General features: G+C 45.0%; 1 protein-coding gene across 12 annotated transcripts in view; it reads left to right on the top strand.

Annotated features, from left to right (window-relative positions):
- The window catches only part of NEBL (nebulette), a 159794-nt gene that overhangs the window by 6023 nt on the left and 135189 nt on the right, over positions 1 to 18582 (top strand). For all 12 annotated transcript variants that reach the window (XM_025199731.1, XM_025199734.1, XM_025199733.1 and 9 more), the window contains 2 exons: positions 13175 to 13279; positions 14054 to 14164. In XM_025199731.1, coding sequence (XP_025055516.1) covers positions 13175 to 13279; positions 14054 to 14164 — 216 coding nt within the window. The remainder of the gene's footprint in view (positions 1 to 13174; positions 13280 to 14053; positions 14165 to 18582) is intronic.

The raw sequence follows: 18582 nt of genomic DNA, 5'->3' as shown, positions 1-18582 counted from the left end.
TCCTTCCCCCTTCTTTTTAAAAAAAAAAAAAAAAAATTTGGGGGTGGGGGGGGGGGGGGGAGTCAAGTAGTCACTTGCCTTTTGAGCCCCCCCCTCTCTTCCCCTTGCAGCCCTCCCTCCCATTTTAATGTCAGACTGCACTCTTCCTGAATGCATGGAAGTGAGGAGGGGTGTAGATATCAGATTCACCCAAAGAACCTTGTCTAGAAGCAAGGAGCAATTTTGAAAACATTGGCTTTGAAATAAATGTGCCTGTAGTAATCTGCATATAGGCAAATTACTGTGGGTACCCATAGACTTATTTCATCCAGAATTGATGCGTTTTACCTTTTTTGAAACTTTTTACCCTTTTTAGCACAGATATAAACACACTTTTAAGCAGCACTGTTCTACCTACTTATATTACTCATATATAGTACATACTATTCATTATGTTAGTCCAAAGTCAAAAGGCTCATGATTTAACATATAGTTTATTGGGCTGGGCCCCAACCAAGTCAATGGCATTTGAAGTCATAAGAGTCCCCATATTGTAGCACTACTCAGTATGTGTGGGTACTCCAGATACTCCCCACAAAGGATCCATGTGGTATTTAGCCCCCCATTCATGATTGGAACCAGGGGTTTTTCACAAGTCATGGGATCGTCCAAAAATTTCTATGCAGATGAGGCACAGGGCAACCTTGTCTGGCTCCACTTCATGGAGGGTAGGGCCACACTAATCGTATGCAACAAGAATGGGGTGTTCTGGTTGAATTGTCTGGGGCCCCATTAAGTGTTGTTTGCCAAACATTTAAGGCTGCTTAAAAACAGGGCTCACTGGAAATGGGAAAGAAAGGTGCAGCTCAGGTGTGGGAGTGAAGAGGAAGTTGAAATGTATTCAGTGTAGTGGCTCACCATGACTTGGAAACAGCACGAAGGGGGACTGAGCACAGTGGGCACTGCCATGTATTTATTTGGATAAGCTGCAGTAACATATCCCTATAGTAGGTTCTTATCAGCCTTTCAACCTTGTTGGCTAAGATGAAATATAGTAGCTGGCTCTGTCCCTCCCACTGCTGGCCAGGTATTGCAGTACCCCCAGGCCCAGTGCCAGTTCCCTACGGAGGGAATGCCTGCCTGTATATTAAAGGAAAACACACGCGCGCTAACACACACACACACAATCCCATCAGGAATAATTGGAAATGGGAAAGAAGGGCAGCTGTGGGAGTGAAGAGTGAAGGGGGAATATATTGAGTTAGTGGCTCACCATGACTTAAAAGGGTTGGTGCTGAGGGGAACTGAGTGCAATGGTGAATACACCATATCTTGTTCAGATGGGCTGCACTAACCTATCCTTGTGGTAGGTTCCCAGGAATGCTGGATATCCTGCTGTTCCTCTCGGTCAAGTACATGAGCCAGATTTGCAAACCGGCTGCTGGGGAAGACACCAAATCAGCCTGCTTCATGAAATATTTTACAGGGAACCTTCTGCAACTCTGGTGGTACATACTGCCCAATGCATCCAGAGGCCTGGGAACCACTGTGATTCTACAAGGTCCTGGAGTGTTTCTGGAACAGGTACAAATTACATAATGAGGCCCCAGTAACCCTGACAAACTACCATAAGATGTGGAACATGGTAAAAGCAAGAGAAAAACTATCACCTGTGGGTGTACTCCCTGGCAACAGCTGCCAAGCTATGTGGGAGTAGATTTTCCAAAAGTCTCTGCAGAAGGAACACAGAGCTTTGAACTGGCAGGTAGCCCACTGGGTGCTTCCCATGAGGGTACTGAGACACAGTGGGGGGCTGCAGGGGGAGAAACCCAGTGGGTTGCCTCAGGCAAATCTGCCAGTGGGAGGACAAAACAGTAGAGTACCTCCTCTGGTCATATGCCAGGGAGATGTCTGGGAGAGTAAGAGAACTCCTCCAGATGGTGATAGTGGTCAAGACTTTGACCAGAGATGCAGTGCTATTCAGACACCTGGCCAAGCAGCAAGGGACCGTGACAGCCCACTTCAACCAGTTCATCTCCTGCTTCAGTAACACCTTGTGGAAGACCAGGAACCTGCTCATGTACAGGCACACAGACCTTACAGTTGAAGACTGCATCAGAATGCGGGTGAGTAAGCTGCAGCTGTACTATAAGAAGACAGAAAGAGATGAGGAGAAGTTGGTGGAAGACGCATGGAAAAGGAAAAGAATGAGACCAACAGAAAGGAGGAAGAGGACAATGAAGATGATGAAGACTCAGGAGTGGTGGAGCCATGAAAAGGACTGGGGAAAGAAACATTGAGGTTGTAAGGGGATAGAGGGTAGAAAGGGGAGGGGGAGGGATGGGGCATAGAGGTGGTTTGCATGATTGTAACTGGTACAGGAGGTAGAGATGAGCACATAGGCATGTGGGCATGCAAGTGCGCACTTGCAGTTATTGCAATGGGGATGATGATGCTTAACTGTAGATCTGTGTTATGGACTGTCAAATGAACTGTGCTGGTCATGAGATAGGACAGAAAAAGTATAGGTGTTATATATATCAGTATACTTACTTATAGAATCCTAGAAAATTAGGGTTGGAAGGGACCTCAGGATGAAATCTAGTCCATCCCCTTGCTCAAAGCAGGACCATCCCCAACTAGATTATTCCAGCCAGGGCTTTGTAAAGCTGGGCCTTAAAAATCTTTAAGGATAGAGATTCCACCACCTCTCTAGGTAACTTGTTCCAGTGCTTCACCACCCTTCTAGTGAGAGTTTTTCCTGATATCTAACCTAAACCTCCTTTGTTGTACCTTGAGACCATTGCTCCTTGTTCTGTCATCTGTCACCGCTGAGAACATTCTAGCTCCATCCTCTTTGGAACCACCCTTTAGAGAGTTAAAGGCTGCTATCAACCCCACCCCCCCATCTTCTCCTCTCCAAACTAAATAAACTCAGTTCCCTCAGCTTCTCCTCATAAGTCACATGCTCCAGCCTCCGATTCATTTTTGTTGCTTTTTGCTGGACTCTGTCTAACTTGTCCACATCCTTTCTATAGTGGGGGGGCCCAAAATTGGACATGGTACTCCAGGTGTGGCCTTACCAGTACAGAATAGAGCAGAATAATTACTTTCCTTGATCTGCTGGCAATGCTCCTGCTAATGCAGCCCAGTATTCTATTAGCCTTCTTGGCAACAAAGGCACACTGCTGACTCGTATCCAGGTTATTGTCCATTATAACCCCCAGGTCCTTTTTTGCAGAGCTGCTGCTTAGCTAGTCCGTCACCAGCCTTTTAAAGTTAGACTGGTGCATGGCATTCTTCCATCCTACATACAGGATTTTGCATTTGTCCTTGTTGAACCTCCTAAAATTTCTTTTGGCCTCCAATCCTCCAATTTGTCTAAGGTCACTCTGAATCCCTAGCCCTATTCTCCAGTGTATCTACTACACCCCCCGGCTTTGTGTCATCCGCAGATTTAATGAGGGTGTAATCCATCCCATCTTTCAGAAAGTTAATGAAGATATTGAACAAAAATGGCCCCAGGACCAACCCCTGAAGCACTCCACTTGATACCAGCTGCCAGCTAGACATTGAGCCATTGATTACTAGCCGTTGAGCCTGACAATCCAGCCAGCTTTCTGTCCACCTTACAGTCCATTTATCCAATCCGAGAATGCTGTGGGAGACGGTATCAAAAGCCTTGCTAAAGTAAAGGTATATCATGTCCACAGCTTTCCCCACATCCACAGAGTCAGTTTTGTCATCATAGAAGGCAATCAAGTTGGTCAGGCATAACTTGCCCTTTGTGAATCCATGATGACTGTTCCTGAACACTTTCTTGTCTTTTAAATGCTTAGAAATGGATTCTCTGAGGATATGGTCCATGCTTTTTCCAGGGACTGAGGTAAGGATGACTGGTCTGTAGTTCCCTGGATCCTCCTTTTTCCATTTCTTAAAGATGGATACTATATTTGTCCATTTCCAATCACCCAGGACCTTTTAAAGATAATGGCCAGCAGCTCTGCAACCATATCAGCCAACTCCCTCAGCACCCTTGGATGCATTGCATTTGGCCCCGTGGACTTGTACATGTCCAGCTTTTCAAAATACCGTAGTCCTTAACCTGTTCTTTCACCACTGAGAGCTGCTCACCTTCTCCCCAAACTGTGCTGCCTGGTGCAGTAGTCTGGGAGGCTGACCTTGCCTGTAAAGACCAAGGTAAAAAAGGCACTGAGTACTTCAGCCTTTTCCTCCTCATCTCTCACTAGGTTGCCTCCCCCATTTAGTAAGAGATGCGCACTCTCCCTGCTCTTCCTGTTGTTGCTAATATATTTGTAGAAACCCTTCTCATTACTCTTCATGTCCCTTGCTAGCTGCAACTCCAATTGCTCTTTGGCCTTCTGACTTCATCCATGCCTGAGCAATATTCTTATTCTCCTCCCAAGTTGTTTGTACAAGCTTCAACTTTTGTAAGCTTCCTTTTTGTATTTAAGCTCACCAAAGAGTTCTCTGCTAAACCAAGGTAATCGCTTGCCATATTTGCTATTCTCCCTGCTCATTGGGATGGTTTATTCATTGGGATGGTTTATTCCTCAGTAAGGTTTCTTCAAAATACAACCAGCAATCCTGGACTCTTTTCCCCCTCAGTAGGGGTGATGCGTAGGGGGTGCATGTGGGTGCACATGTACCCCCTGAGTGTGGCGGTGCACCCCCTGCAAAAAGGTGCCTGCAGGCAGTCGCCGCTCACCACTCTACCGCCGGCAGCATCTGCGGGCGGTCCAGAATTGCTGCTGGCTGCTGCCAGCGGTGCCTGCGGGTGGTCCCCGACCCCTGGTCAGTGCTCGCTAGCCCCCTCCCCCACCACTGCCAGTGCCAGAGGCATCTGTAGGAGCTCCCAGCTTACTACTGCTGGGCTGTGGCTGCTGCGCTGCTGCCACCACCAGCGCAGCCATGCCTCCCCAGCCGCTGGGGGCATGTGCCATTCATGCTCGTCAGATTGGTTTCCCAGGGATCCTGCTCATCAGATCCCTTAGGGAGTCCAAGTCTGCTTTTCTGAAGTCCAGAGTCAATACCCTGCTGCTCTGCTTTCTTCGTTTTGTCAAGATCCTGATCTCAATCATCTCGTGATCACTGCTGCCCAACTTGCCACCCACTTCTGCATCCCCCACCAATTCTTCCCTGTTTGTGAGCAGTAGACCAAGAACAGCATGGCCCCTAGTTGGTCTCTACAACACTTTCATCAAAAAGTTATCTCCAACACTCTCCAAAAATTTCCTGGATTTCTTATGCACTGCTGTATTGCCTTCCCAGCTGATGCCAGGGTGATTGAGGTCCCAGGGAAAACCAGGGTCTTGATTTGGAAACCAGGGCCTTGATCTGGAAACTTCTGCTAATTATCTGATGAAAGCCTCTTCTACCTCATCCTCCTGGCCTGATGGTCTATTGAAGACACCCACCACAATATCATCCTTCTTGCTCTCCCCTCTAACCTTAACCCAGCAACTTTCAACTTGCCTATCTCCAGTTTCATTCTGGAGCTCTGAGCAACCGTACAGCTCTTTTACGTACAGTGCAACTCCTCCTCCTCTTTTCCTCTTCTTGTCCTTCCTGAACAATTTATATCGATCCATGACAGTGCTTCAGTAATGCGAGCTATTCCACCAAGTCTCTGTTATTCCAGTCACATCATAGTTCCTTGATTGTGCAAAGACTTCTAAATCTTCCTGCTTATTTCTCAGGCTCTGTGCATTCTTGTACAATATGGGCCATGTATTTTATAGTCAATGTTTGTACTCAGTATATGTACTCAATATGGGCCATGTTTTTTTTAGTCATGTTCAGTTTTGGCTGCATTTAATCAGCCTTATAGCTCATTTCTGTGCACATGCTCAGAGCACATGCTGCTTTTGGCAGCAGTTTAATGGTAGACTGTATTTAGTGAAAGCTGGGTAGGAGTTATTCAGCAAGTGGAAGGATACAGTTCAGGAGGGTTCTTACAATGGTTTTTCCTGTGGTGGACAGCAAGATGATTCATCCATAATTTCCACAGTTGGACTTGTCTGCCTTCTTGAAGATTGTCACAATCACGGCATCCCTAAACTCATTGGGGATTTCCTCATCATTCCAGATCCTTAAGATGAGGGCATGGAGCTGTAATGTCAGCTCTTCTCCCTCCCCCCTGGCTCCTTGAAGATTTCAGTGGAGAGTCTGTCAGATCGAGATGCCTTGTCATTCTTCATTTGCTTGGTAACATTCCTTACCTTGTCAAGGCTTGGGCAGATTCTGAGATCATCTCTGACTGGCTGTTGTGGGATGAAGTTGAGAGCACTCTTATCAGCAACAAGAGTCTTGATTGAGAAGGTCTTCAAAATGCTCCTCTAATGGGTGTTGATGACTCCCCTTTCCTTGATCAGGTCTCTTCCATCCTTAGGTTTCAAGGGGGTTGGTCCTTGAAGGCATCTATATACGTGCCAGACATCTGCTCTGATGGAGATTAACATGTTGGAGTAGACTTGATTAATCAAGTCTGCTGGACTGTACTAATTAATCTGCTCCAGCAGCCTCCATGTCACATCTATTCAGTGTCCCCATCGTTCAAAAATGGCAGTGGGGGCACTTGAACTAAAGCTCATTTGATGAGCTTTAGTTCAAGTGCCCCCACCGCCATTTTGAAGCACGGGACGCTGAATACACATGACGCTGCAGTCACTTTAATTAGAGTGGCTCTTGGAGCTGCTCTAATTACAGTCTCTCTCCCCCCTCCACTCCACAGCATGTGTATAGACACCATGAGTGCTCAGGCCATGGATGGCTTTGGTGGCACGCATATGATGGATGTCAGCGAGATATTGATTTTGCTTTGCCTTGTTTTCCATCCATCTGTTCTTCATATCACAAGTCCTTCTTTGGACCTCTGACGTGGCTTGTTGAAGATTCAATTTCTTTTTCTTGCAGTTGGTGTCATTCTGCCAAGCACAAAAGGCTATGGTCTTGCGGCTGATCAACTCTGGAATCTCCCGGTCATTTGTATCAAACCAGTCTTGATGTTTCCTGGTAGAGAATCCAAGTGTCTCTTCGCAGGTGCTGATGATGGTGAACTTGAAGCCACCCCAAGTGCTGCTGACATTCTCCCATTGTTGTTGATTGGAATTCACCAGGTTTTCATTGAGGCACTGGTGAAAGAGGTCTGTCTTGTTTGAGTTCTTGAGTCCTTCAATGTTGATCTTTTGTTGGCATTGCTTCTGATGCAGCCATCGTTTGGGAGCCAGTTTGAGTGACATAACTGAGGAGATAGGTCAGTGATTGTTCCAGCAACTGTCAGCTTCTAGCAGAGCTCAGGTGATATGGACATCTTTGTGATCCTGGGCATGAACAGTGGTGTAGTCAAGCAAGTGCCAGTGCTTAAATTGTGGGTGTTCCCATGATGTCTTGTGCTTGTTTTTCTGGCAGAACAGGGTGTTGTGGATGTTTGTTCAAGAGGAAGATGCCATTAGAGTAGACCTTTCCCACCCCTTTCTTGGTGAGCATTGGGGGGACAGTTACAGGGTGCTGTACTCATGAACAAAGGGACCGTTACCAGCATCTGCTGCTGCTGCCACTGCCACGGCATCACTGCACACAGAAGGGGCCTGAGCACTGGGGCTGCTGTGGAGATATTCGGCTGTGCATGGGTGTGGTAAGGAGCTGTGCAAGGGATATTCTGCGCTGCTGGGCACCAGGTGCCTTTGCAAAAGTGGCTTCCCCCTGCAGCTGCAGGAGCTTGGCATCTTGGGGCCTGCCAGCACTGAAGCAGTAGCATGCTCTGGGACTCCAAATGCGTACGGTGTCATGGTCCGCATGAGGGTCCACCCCATCAGCCCAGGACGGCAGCTCAGGCTGTGCAGGGGAGCAGGGCTGCGGGTAGGAGTCATGGGTGAGGGAGCAATGTGCATGGGAATAAGGTGGTCACTGCCTTCCTCATTGAGGGCCAGAGCAGGCAGGAGGTGTGTGTGTGTTATAAATGCAAAACAAACAAAAATGGTTTATTTATGTCAGTAATTTAAAATGCCTTGCACTATTACTAAATATTGGCTATCGGATCGGCATCAGCCAGTATGGTTGGTTGATCACTGGCTATTGGTTTAGGCCAAGAAAATCTTTTATCATTGCACCCCTAGTTCTTACATCTGTTTTAAAGTATTTGCTTTTTGCCATCACATCTCCAGTTATTTTCAAATGAAATGGTTGAGAGTTGAAACCTGCCCTTCTGGTAGCAGTATAGGAAACATAGTCAATTCTTTATTACCAGCCTTGTTGGCCAGTGTTGGCGGTATTTTAGATCCAGTCAAATGATTAGTAAGGACAGAGTTAGGATCATAACCTGAGGAATGATTATGATGAAAAACCTTTTACATTTTTTTAAATTGCGCCTTTTGTCTTGGATTTAGTCAGCTACAAAGGGGCTGAATATTGAGAAAGCAATGGTGGCTCTAGGCCCACAAAGAATGTATTTTTCTAGCATAATGTTTTGTGGTGAAAGGGAGATGACAGGTAGGCAAAATTCCATATAATAATATTTTTCATATCCGAATTTTAAACCTCAAATTTGAATATGAACATAAGCCTTTTTGGCCATTTCTTTCAGTCACTGCATATTGTTCACCTCAAATCCTTACTGTTTATGTTTCAGAAAACCTCTTGCATGCTTCATATGATGAATAAGTATTTAGAGTTAAAAAATGGCACAACTGTATTCCATTCCTACTTTTCCATCTTCCAGTTGCTTAATGCCAAGTGATAAAAAAATTGTGCGTAGCAGAGTGGAATATCTAGGATCAAAGCATGACATAAAGATTGTGTTTTATGCCCTGTCATAATTACCCAGTCAAAACTTGTGTGCACAATTAGGACATTTTTGCTGGGTCTGGCAGAGTGCCTCTCCAGCACTGCTGTGAAGTCCCTGGAGTCCCTGCAGCCCTCACTGTGTGGGCAGTTACCCCTTCATTCATCTGCCACACCTTGATTTTAATAACTTTTATGAGAGAGGCTGCCTCTGGGCTTCCCAAATTGCTCTCAAAATTGACCACCAGGTGCATGTGGGTCCACTGCCTTGTGGGCTAATTGCATGGCTTCATTCCTCCCTTAGACCATGCTCCATGCCTCTCAGATGGTATCCTTCTCAGATGTTTTCCTTTACTTTAACTCCCTTCTGGGGTTCCTGGACCGTCATTAGTCCCACACTCTCAGCCCCTCACTAGGCTCTAGACCCACCAGTCCCGCACTCTCAGCCTCTCATGAGGCTCTGGACTCCTCCCTGCATCCCTAGGACCCTCCTCCTCCCCTTAGTTCCTCCCCAACCTACAGAATTCTTCACCTGTCTCTTAAGTGGTGGTGCTCCAGTGTTTTTGCAGCAGGCCCCAAGATGTTACTGCCCACTTATCTCAGGGCCTGGGACTACATCTACTCTAAGCCTAGCCCTTCTCCTGAGTCAGGAGACTCCCCCTACCCAGCCTAGCCTCACCTGGCAGCTCCCTGGGTCAGGGACTCTCAATTAGTCCTGGCCCACACCTGCTGCCTGCTTCGCAGGACACCTGAGCTCTTAAAGTGGCGGACACCCCAAGTGCCCTGCCACACTGGGCCCTTAAGGAGTTACCACAGGAAAATTAAAGACGATGAAAATGAAAATACTGCTGGGGTGGCACTGATGCTATTTAATTATTTCAAGGGAAGGAGGCCAATAAGATTAGGCCAGTGATTTTGTTGTTTTTCAAACCCCACTCCCTTAATTTAGACACATTTTAGGAATCCTTTATGTTTGACTTTCCTATATACATATAATTATAGGATTCATATATCCTTATTCAATCTTGCATATTGCTAAGTATATGCTAATTACATTTTGAAAACACATGCATTCATGCATGCACACATATGGAGAAAATCAGCATCTACTAACCCTTCCAAAACATTTTTAGTTTAACTTAATGCTCCTTGACTGTGCTTATGCGTTTAATAGCATGCACAGAACTACAGGGCCAGTTAAGTCATGGCTGTCCAACTAACAGCCTGTGGGCTGCATGTCATCCCCAAGGGGTTCAGTTGCAGCCCTTGGGTTCCCACCCAGCTGCCATTCCCCCTGTTTGCTGCAGCAGCAGGTAGGAACTCCAGCCCCCGCCCCCCCAGCCCACAGCTGCTTCTTCCTGCCCCTGCCTCAAGGGGTAGGGGGCTATAGTGCAGCATAGCCTGCCATAGGAGAGCTCATGGCTGGGAAGCTAAGGGTAAGTCAGCATGTCTGGGTGTGTGGTGCAGCAGGGAGTTGCAGGGAACAGCAGTAAGTGGGGTATGCAGTGTAGCAGGTAGGCACAGGGATTAGCAGTGGGGGGAACATGTGCTGCAGGATGGATGGATGTGGGAGCAGCAGTGGGGATGTGCCCAGTGCAGTGTGGTGGGGGTATGTAGTGCAGTGGGGAGGCATGGGGAGCAGGAGTAGGGGGAGTTCAGTGAGGGGGGATATAGTATGCGGGAGGCACCTAGGCACATAGTGCAGAGTGGAGGTGCCCTGTATGCAGTGGAGGAATGGGGACACCTAGGCTCTGGGTACATCAGTGGGGGACATGGGGTGCAGCATGGGGGGGGGCAAACAGTCCCCTGGGAACCATGGCCCCTGCCTGGTACAGTCCCTACTAGTGTGACTACAAAAGACATTACCTGGATCGGCCATTTGGATCCCTTTCACCCTATGGGCTTGTTTGCCTCTCCCTTCCCTCCCTCCCTCCCTCCCTGTCTTTTGTACTGAAATCATTCTCTTCATTTAATACACTTCTCTGTGCATGTCCTTTCACAACATCTGATGAGATGAGCCTGGGCTCATGAAAGCTCATGCTACGTATCTCTTAGTTAGTTAGTCTAAAAGGTGCATATCCACCCTACATTCTGCCTGACTTCAGATTAATAAACACGGCTAACGAATTCTCTTTGTCACTAGAAAGGCCAAAAATTGATTCTGAGGGGAGACCAGGTTACCATCCTAGAGAAGAGTTTTCCAATTCATCTTTGAGGAACATTGGCTAAAGCTTGTGATATTCATCAAAGATTCAAGGAGTGAGGAAATTGAAGACTACATTTTTCCCTAATGTTCAGATGCAGGTCATATTGCTTCTGTCAGTGTTTTTCAGCAACTTTGCAGTGCATAAATGCAAGCTGCTGCAGTGCAAAATGTAAAAACGAGGTTACAGAGAAGATAGCAGATAATGATGAGAAAACAATTCTAAATAATTCACTTTAAATTGAATAAATAGTATGAAGTTTTTTATAATCCCTCTGATGCAAAACTGTAACTCTGACTTCAACAAGAGTTATATAAGTGTTTTATTCACATGTATCATAAACTTTACAGCATACGTTTAAGGTTGGGAATTAATTTGTGTTGGCCTGTGAACATAACCATTTATTTTTGGCAAGGAAGATTGAAAGGCATTTTTATTTTTGTTTCTATACTGAAAGGTACAAAAAGGGTTCTCTGTTGTACATAGAACTGACTTTAAAAATATAGTAATTAACTTAAGATTTTTTATTTGTCTTTGGAGACGGTCTTTTTTTATCAGAGACTGCAAACTGATGTACATTAGATGTTAGATGCATAAAATGGCATTTTTATGTTACTGTAAAATACAGATATGCATTGTTAAGGTTGTATGTGGGAATGTAGATTTTAACAATTTTGACCTTGAAATCAAGGCTAAATACAGACAGTGAAAAAGCCCAAGGAGGAACAATCCAATCTTCACAAGGATCTTGAAGTGGCATAAACTGGACTATTAGTGAACAGAACTCACATTCACTCTGGTTGGTGAAGGCAGGTAGACACCTGCACTGGTTGAGGCCAGAAGGCAGTGGGCACTCCCACACACCTCCCAGCCCGCTGGCCATTGCTGAGGGCAGCCAAGCCCAGTCTAGCAGGGGCCATCCCAGATTGGCTGCCCAGCACAGGCCCACAATCCCTTACTGTGAGCCGGGGGGGGAGGGGGAGAAAGGGAGAGAGCTAGCATGGAATCTCTCCCCAGCCCTGCGATGGCAGATGGTGGTGGGGTCCTGGCCCCTTCCTAGCTGTGGTCTACCCAGCTGGGGGAGTCCTGCACTGCGGGGGTTTCCCTCTGGTTTGGCTAGGTCAGGCTGCTTGGTTCCGTCCACTGGGAGTCACTACCTTTGCCCGTGGGAGGATTGCCCAGGTCAGAGGATAATCCCCATGGTTCAAGCCCTGCCACAGCTGGCAGACCCCAGCTCCAGAGACTGGGACTGGGGCAGGGGAAAACCCATGTGGCATGTACCCCTCCTCCCCCCCACCCCCCCGCTGCAGAGACCCTAGTTTGGGGGCTCCAAGATCAGGGTGGGGGGGAAAGCCCTTGCAGTGTAGTGGGCTCCCCAGGCTGGGCAAACCCCAGGTTGGGTAGGCCAGAGCCAGGGCAAGGGAGCTCTGTTCCCCTGTCTCCCCCCTGCTGCCCTTCTAGGCTGATGGATACAGGCAGGGTGCAAGCTGGGGAGCCAAGTCTTTGCTGCCTCTCTGTGACAACCCAGCTGTGGGGCTGGACCAGCTCAGCCAGAGCAGAGGAGCAGTGGTGGAGGCTAGCCCAGGCTTCCTCTGGGGGTGGGGAGTGAGTAGCAGGTGGCTGCAAAGCATCCTAGGACACCAAGGGACTGCGACCTAACTTGAGTTGAGAGGGGATCTGGAACAGAAGTTTGATAGACGGGTCTAACCTAAACTGATTAAATCTGATACAGTACTACATCCATTCAGGTCTATCTTAAACTGGGTTCGCCATTTTGAAACCAGTCTATGTGCACTGAACTTCTCTTCTGTTACAGTCCAGTTTCTGATCACTTATACTGGTTTATGTGTTATTTCTTTACCTAGCTCAGAAGGAAAACTACATCTTCCATTTTTAAAAAAAAGAACATTTCATGAATTGCAAACAGTAGAGTGGAAGAAAACTATAGTATGAAAAACAATCCTTCCTTTTTATTTTTCATATAAAAGATTTCTATGATTTTTGCATTACCTGTGTATTCGGTTTATAAGTTGTATATTTTCTCTGTGGCTTACTTTGATACAGCCTGTGATACAGCATAGAACTGAGAATTCTAGTTTCCAGTCCAAAGGAGTGGGATAAATCTAAAAGGAAAACTATTGTATGTTCCTATTTTTAGGGTTGATTTAAAGTCATTTTTCTCTTTGTAGATACGCTATAAAGAAGAGTATGAAAAATCTAAAGGGAAGTGCATATTTGTTCCTGACACTCCTCAGCTAAATCACGCGAAAAATATCAGTGCTTTTATTTCTGAGGTAAGACATAAAAGATTGCAGCATGTTCTTTAGTACTCATTCACCAAGAAAAAATCCGTTTACTTGAATAGCACTATTCTTAAAGGAAGAGTATATTTATATCAAGTTACAATATGATCTAAAAATTTAAGTGAGTTAAAGCACTATCACTACTGTATGCAGTTTGTTGTATAATCATAACATGGAATTATATAATAGTTTTCTTTTAGGGCCTCAAAGCACTTTACAGGCATTAAATGTATATGGTTCAATTACAGCCGAAACTACACTCAATTTACAGATGTGTAAAGAGAGATATGGAAGAGTTATTGTTTTTATTATACTAGTGTCTAGGCACTCACTCTGCTATACATATGAACAGGAATTGTGTCTGCCTTGAAATTATAGTCTAAATCAGTGATTCCTGACCAGTGGGCCATAGCACTCGGGGGTGCCCTGAGATCCTTTTAAGGGTGGTACATATAAGTTTACAGGTATTTACATGGGTATTTCTAATATTTTGGTACCACTTTCTGAGTTGAAAAAAGAGGTACGGGAGATGTACCTTACATTGTTTTATGGATTAGCTTTACTCATCTAAAATTCTTTAAATAATTTTTTGATGATCTGCATAAATTTGTAAGTTCCTCTGTGACACACTTTTATGTCTTTTCCCATATGACAGTTCTGTTGTATCAATTTTATTTCACATTAAAACAAAGTTCTTTTTTTAAAGTTATTATGTGATTCTGCTTGAAGCTATTGCTTTTATTTGTTTCCTTTTTTCCTCTCTAGGCAAAGTACAAAGGATCTGCTAAGAAAGACCTCTCTGACTCTATCTACAAGCAAATGCCAGCCACAATTGATAGTGTTTTTGCAAAAGAAGTTACACAGCTTCAGAGCAAGGTGCAGTTTAGACATAAATAAAAATAACCTTCCAGACTAACTCTGTAATGAAAAATTACTAATCTAAATATTTTTGAATGGGAGAGCCAGGCATGCATTCATTATTTCATGTGATGTTAGTGCACAAGCTGTGTAAAGGAAGGCAGATCTTTAAATCAGTTAGTTATTTTGTGATGTATATTGCACACAGTGGTTCCAGGTGTTGTATTTCCTTTGTTACATATTTCATAAATTCCCCTCACTGATTTGAACAAGGTGAAGAAGAAGCATAAAATATTTTAAAATCGGTGACTTTCCTGATGTTCTTTATTCATAATAAACAACTTAAGCATATTAAAATATTCAAAATGATACCAGTCAAAAATCTTTTAGAGATTTACAGATATGGATTCCCATTTATGGAATATTATAATAGCAATCAGAAAAATAATTAATCTCTGTTCAATATGCACAACTAAATAATATATAATTAATCAATTTTAGGTTCTGAAAGCCCTCAGTTCCTATTGACTTCAGTTGGAATTCAGAGGCTCTTGGCAGACATGCAAGTAAAGGTTCCATGAACTATGATGTATGATCTCTACAATTGTGGTTCCTGCTATGACACACATAGTTTCATAGTTGGTAGGGTCGGAAGGGACCTGAGGAAGTCATCTAGTCCGACCCCCTGCCATGGCAGGAAAGAGTACTGGGGTCAAATGACCCTGGCCAGATGTTCGTCCTCCCTCCTTTTAAAGACCCCCAGGGTAGGAGCCAGCACCACTTCTTTTGGAAGTTGGTTCCAGGTCCTAGCCACTCTGACAGTGAAATAGCGCTTCCTAATGTCTACCTTGAAACTACTCTCCGCTAGCTTGTGTCCGTTGTTTCTTGTAACTCCCAGGATTGCTCGGGGGAATAGGGACTCTTCCAATGCCTGCTGGGAGTCTCCCAATGCCTCCCACATTCATGGCAAGAGGCATGATTGTGGGATAGAGTATGAGATTCCATCATGTCTTCCTGCTGTTGCAGGGGGGAGCCTGGGTTTATTTTCCTGGGCTGCCCCTGCACTGGCAAATAGCAAGCTCCTGTGGCTGGAAGCCCTGTCAGCTAATGGGGCTCTCAGTTTCACAGATTCATAGATTGTAAGGCTGGAAGGGACCTTGGAAGATCACTGGGTCCAGCCCCCTGCACCAAACAGGAAAGATAACGGGGTCAGGTAACCCCAGCAAGGTGGTTGTCTAGTCTCGTCTTCAAGATTTCTAGGGTAGGTGATCGCATCACCTCTGGAGGGAGCTTATTTCAGTCTGGACACCCTGACTGTAAAGAAGTTTTCCCTAAGGTTGAGGCTGAATCAGTCTTCCATGAGTTTGTAGCCATTACTCCTAGTTTTCCCCTCAGGTGCTCTGGTGAACAGTAGCTCACTGAGCCCTTGATGTACTCCCCTAGTGTAGTGGTAAGCTGCTACCAGGTCCCCTCTCAGCCTTCTTTTCCTCAGGCTGACGAGTCCCAGATCCCTCAGCCTTTTCTTGTATGGATTGCAGTGTAAAATTCTGATCATATGGGTGGCTTTTCTTTGGACTCTCTGAAGCTTGTCCATGTTAAAGTGTGGTGTCCATGTTAAAGTGTGGTTAAAGTGTGGTGCCCAGAAATGGACACAGTACTCCAGCCGCAGTTTCACCAATGCTGAGTAGAGTGAAAGAATCACCTCCTTGGTTTTCCTGGAGATCCATCGATTGATGCATGCCTGAGTATTATTTGCCCTACTGGCTACAGCATTGCACTGCTGTACTGTGTCAAGAGGTACACTGTGTGGATGGGAGCCATAGTCTGGCCATGTGTTCAATTAATAATGAAATAGGAACTAGGCACAAAATTATTACACATTTATTGTATTCAGTTAATCGCATCTTAAGTGTAACATGAGCTAGAGGCCTGAGTGTTCAGCACTTCTTAGAAATGAAATAGGATATTTTCAGTATTATTCATTACAACCATAGCAGAGAGAGATTGAAGGATTGACTCCTTTATATAGTCTGTCTTGTTTGCCAGGATTGTTTGTTTTCTCTACAGTAAAATTTTAGTTCCTTCTCCATTCTGTCCAGTCAGTACCGAGAATGGGAAGAATTTAAAACCCCACATAAGACCAAGTAGCAAGAAGTTGGTTTTGAACTTGGGTATGAAATGTACAGCTAAAAATAATATTATTACTCCCTAAACATCACTTAATTTTATGCCCCCCCTGCCCCAACATTTTAGACAAATGAACTATTTTTAGATTGAAGTGTCAGGTCCAAAAAAACCCCACAATGCTAATTTTATACTAGTGGCAATATCTCAACAGTTGTTCAGTACACTGATTTTCTTTTGAACTACTTTAAAGAATGCTTCAATTGGAATTAAAAGTTCATAACCAAAGGAAATACCATATTCTGAAGACAGTTTGGAGAGGACTGTAGGGGTTTTGCTTTTCTCTGCAGTGTGAGACAGTGTTTAGTGCCCGGACTGGGGAGCTGGGACCTGTGCTGGTGCAGCTACCACTTCTTCCTATCCATCTTCTAGGATCAGCTTGTTGTATATTAACCTAATACCTCAACTTCTCTTCCATTAAAATAGCAGGGCATTGCCGGCATACTTGTCTCCCCTGTTTTTTACCTGTCGCATACTGTAGGATGTTTTTAACTTTGCCTTTGTAATATGATTTGTCTGTTGTGTATGAGATGGGTTGCATTGGGTAGTTATTAGGACTCTGGTATGTGGTGGCTTGTAAATGCAGGGAACTGAGCTCTGTGGCCCAGGAGGGATCCTTCTAGTCTACTGTTCCTCTTCATATATGGGGCTGAGCAGCCAGGAGCTGTGCCCACACTACTGCTACTTTTCCTTGTCCCCTGCTTCCTTTCTCTAAAGTTGCAACATAGATGCAGCTTCGAGTCAGAGGGGAGCTGTGCCAGGGCTAGGGAAGTGGAAGATATGCCAGCACTATTGCCTCTTCTCCCCACCCATCTCCTCTCCTCACTCTCCACAAGGCTGGGGTGCAAGAACAGCTTCCTGCTGGTGGGGAGCTGTGCTGGGGCCTAGCAGCTGGAAACTGGTTCCTCACTGCTGCTGCTTCTCCCTGCCTCTGCCTCCTCATTCCCCTTCTCCCTGGCTGCAATGCAAGAGAAGCTTTCAGTTGGAGTGAAGCTGCGCCAGGGCCAGGCTGGGTAGGGGGATGGGGGTGCAGCTTGCAGAGTGGAAGCTGTGCTCACATTGCAGCTGGGGAGCATGGGGCTGGGAGAAGCGTGAGCACAGCTCCCAGCTGCATTGCTCCAGTGTGGGTGCAGGGAAAGCATCCCCCCATTTGCCTCTGACACATCACTGAAGCCACTCGGCCCATACTAGACTGGGGCTGGATTGTCCTTGGCCCAAAGCTTGAAAAAGGTTTCTGGCCCCTGCACTAAGTTAAATCAGAGCAGTAACTACAGTGACATTAATGTGGCACCCCATTGTAAAATGAGTGATTAGAAAAGTTGTAGCTAAAATAAATTTCAGATTAAAATTGTATAACTTTTTAAAACATTAGGCTTGATTTATAAACTTCAGTTAACTGGTTTGCCATGGGATTTATACCTGGATCAGTTCCAACACTAGTTAATAAAAATTAAATAATAATCCCCCCTCCCACATGAGTGATTCTGGGAAATGGTCTGACACTAAAAATAAAAACATTTGAGTCAGCAAAACAATCACAAAAGTGAATAGGTACTGCCATTTTCATTTGACATTTGTTGAACATGTTGCTTAACATCCAAAATTCTTAAATAAATATGCAGTGTAGTAGGAGCCAAGCTATAACTCAAAAATATGTATCATCCCCTGTAAGAGTAAATGCATTGTAAATCATAACATACCATAAAATTTAAGATGTGCTGACACATTTTTCCAAGTTGTGGTTACTTTACAACAATCCTGAATTTAATGCAGCTTTGGGAGACATCCTGAGGGATTTTTGCTGGAAAGTCTTTACAGTATCTAAATCTGATCCACATTGTGTCCATTATTATTGTATTATGTAGCAAGTGAAATGATTTCAAATTTTAACTGTGCCATGGTAGGAAGGATGTTTGTTGCTGTTTCAGTGAAGTTATAGTTCAATAGATTGTCATTTTCTTCAAGAGAAAACCCAAAATGGGAGATATGAGGGAAAGTACTTGCTGGTTATGATGCCATTACCTTCTTTACAGAAAGGTTGTTATGAAATAGGTGGAAAAGCCAGAGTCCTTTTTTGGAAGGCAGTGATGGTTCTGCTATGATATTGAGTTGACTACAACCTTTATACCTCTTCTATGCTGACGCTGAATATTTTGGCATAAGTGTTCAGTTAAGTGTGACAGAGGCCATGTGGGGAAACTGTACAGAAAATTCCCTGGTTTTTGACAGAACAGTGGAACCCAGAGTGGCAT

This window comes from Alligator sinensis, unplaced genomic scaffold, assembly GCF_000455745.1.
Source record: "Alligator sinensis unplaced genomic scaffold, ASM45574v1 scaffold221_1, whole genome shotgun sequence".
NCBI classification, from domain to species: Eukaryota; Metazoa; Chordata; order Crocodylia; family Alligatoridae; genus Alligator; species Alligator sinensis.
This window is presented reverse-complemented; position numbering and strand designations above follow the sequence as displayed.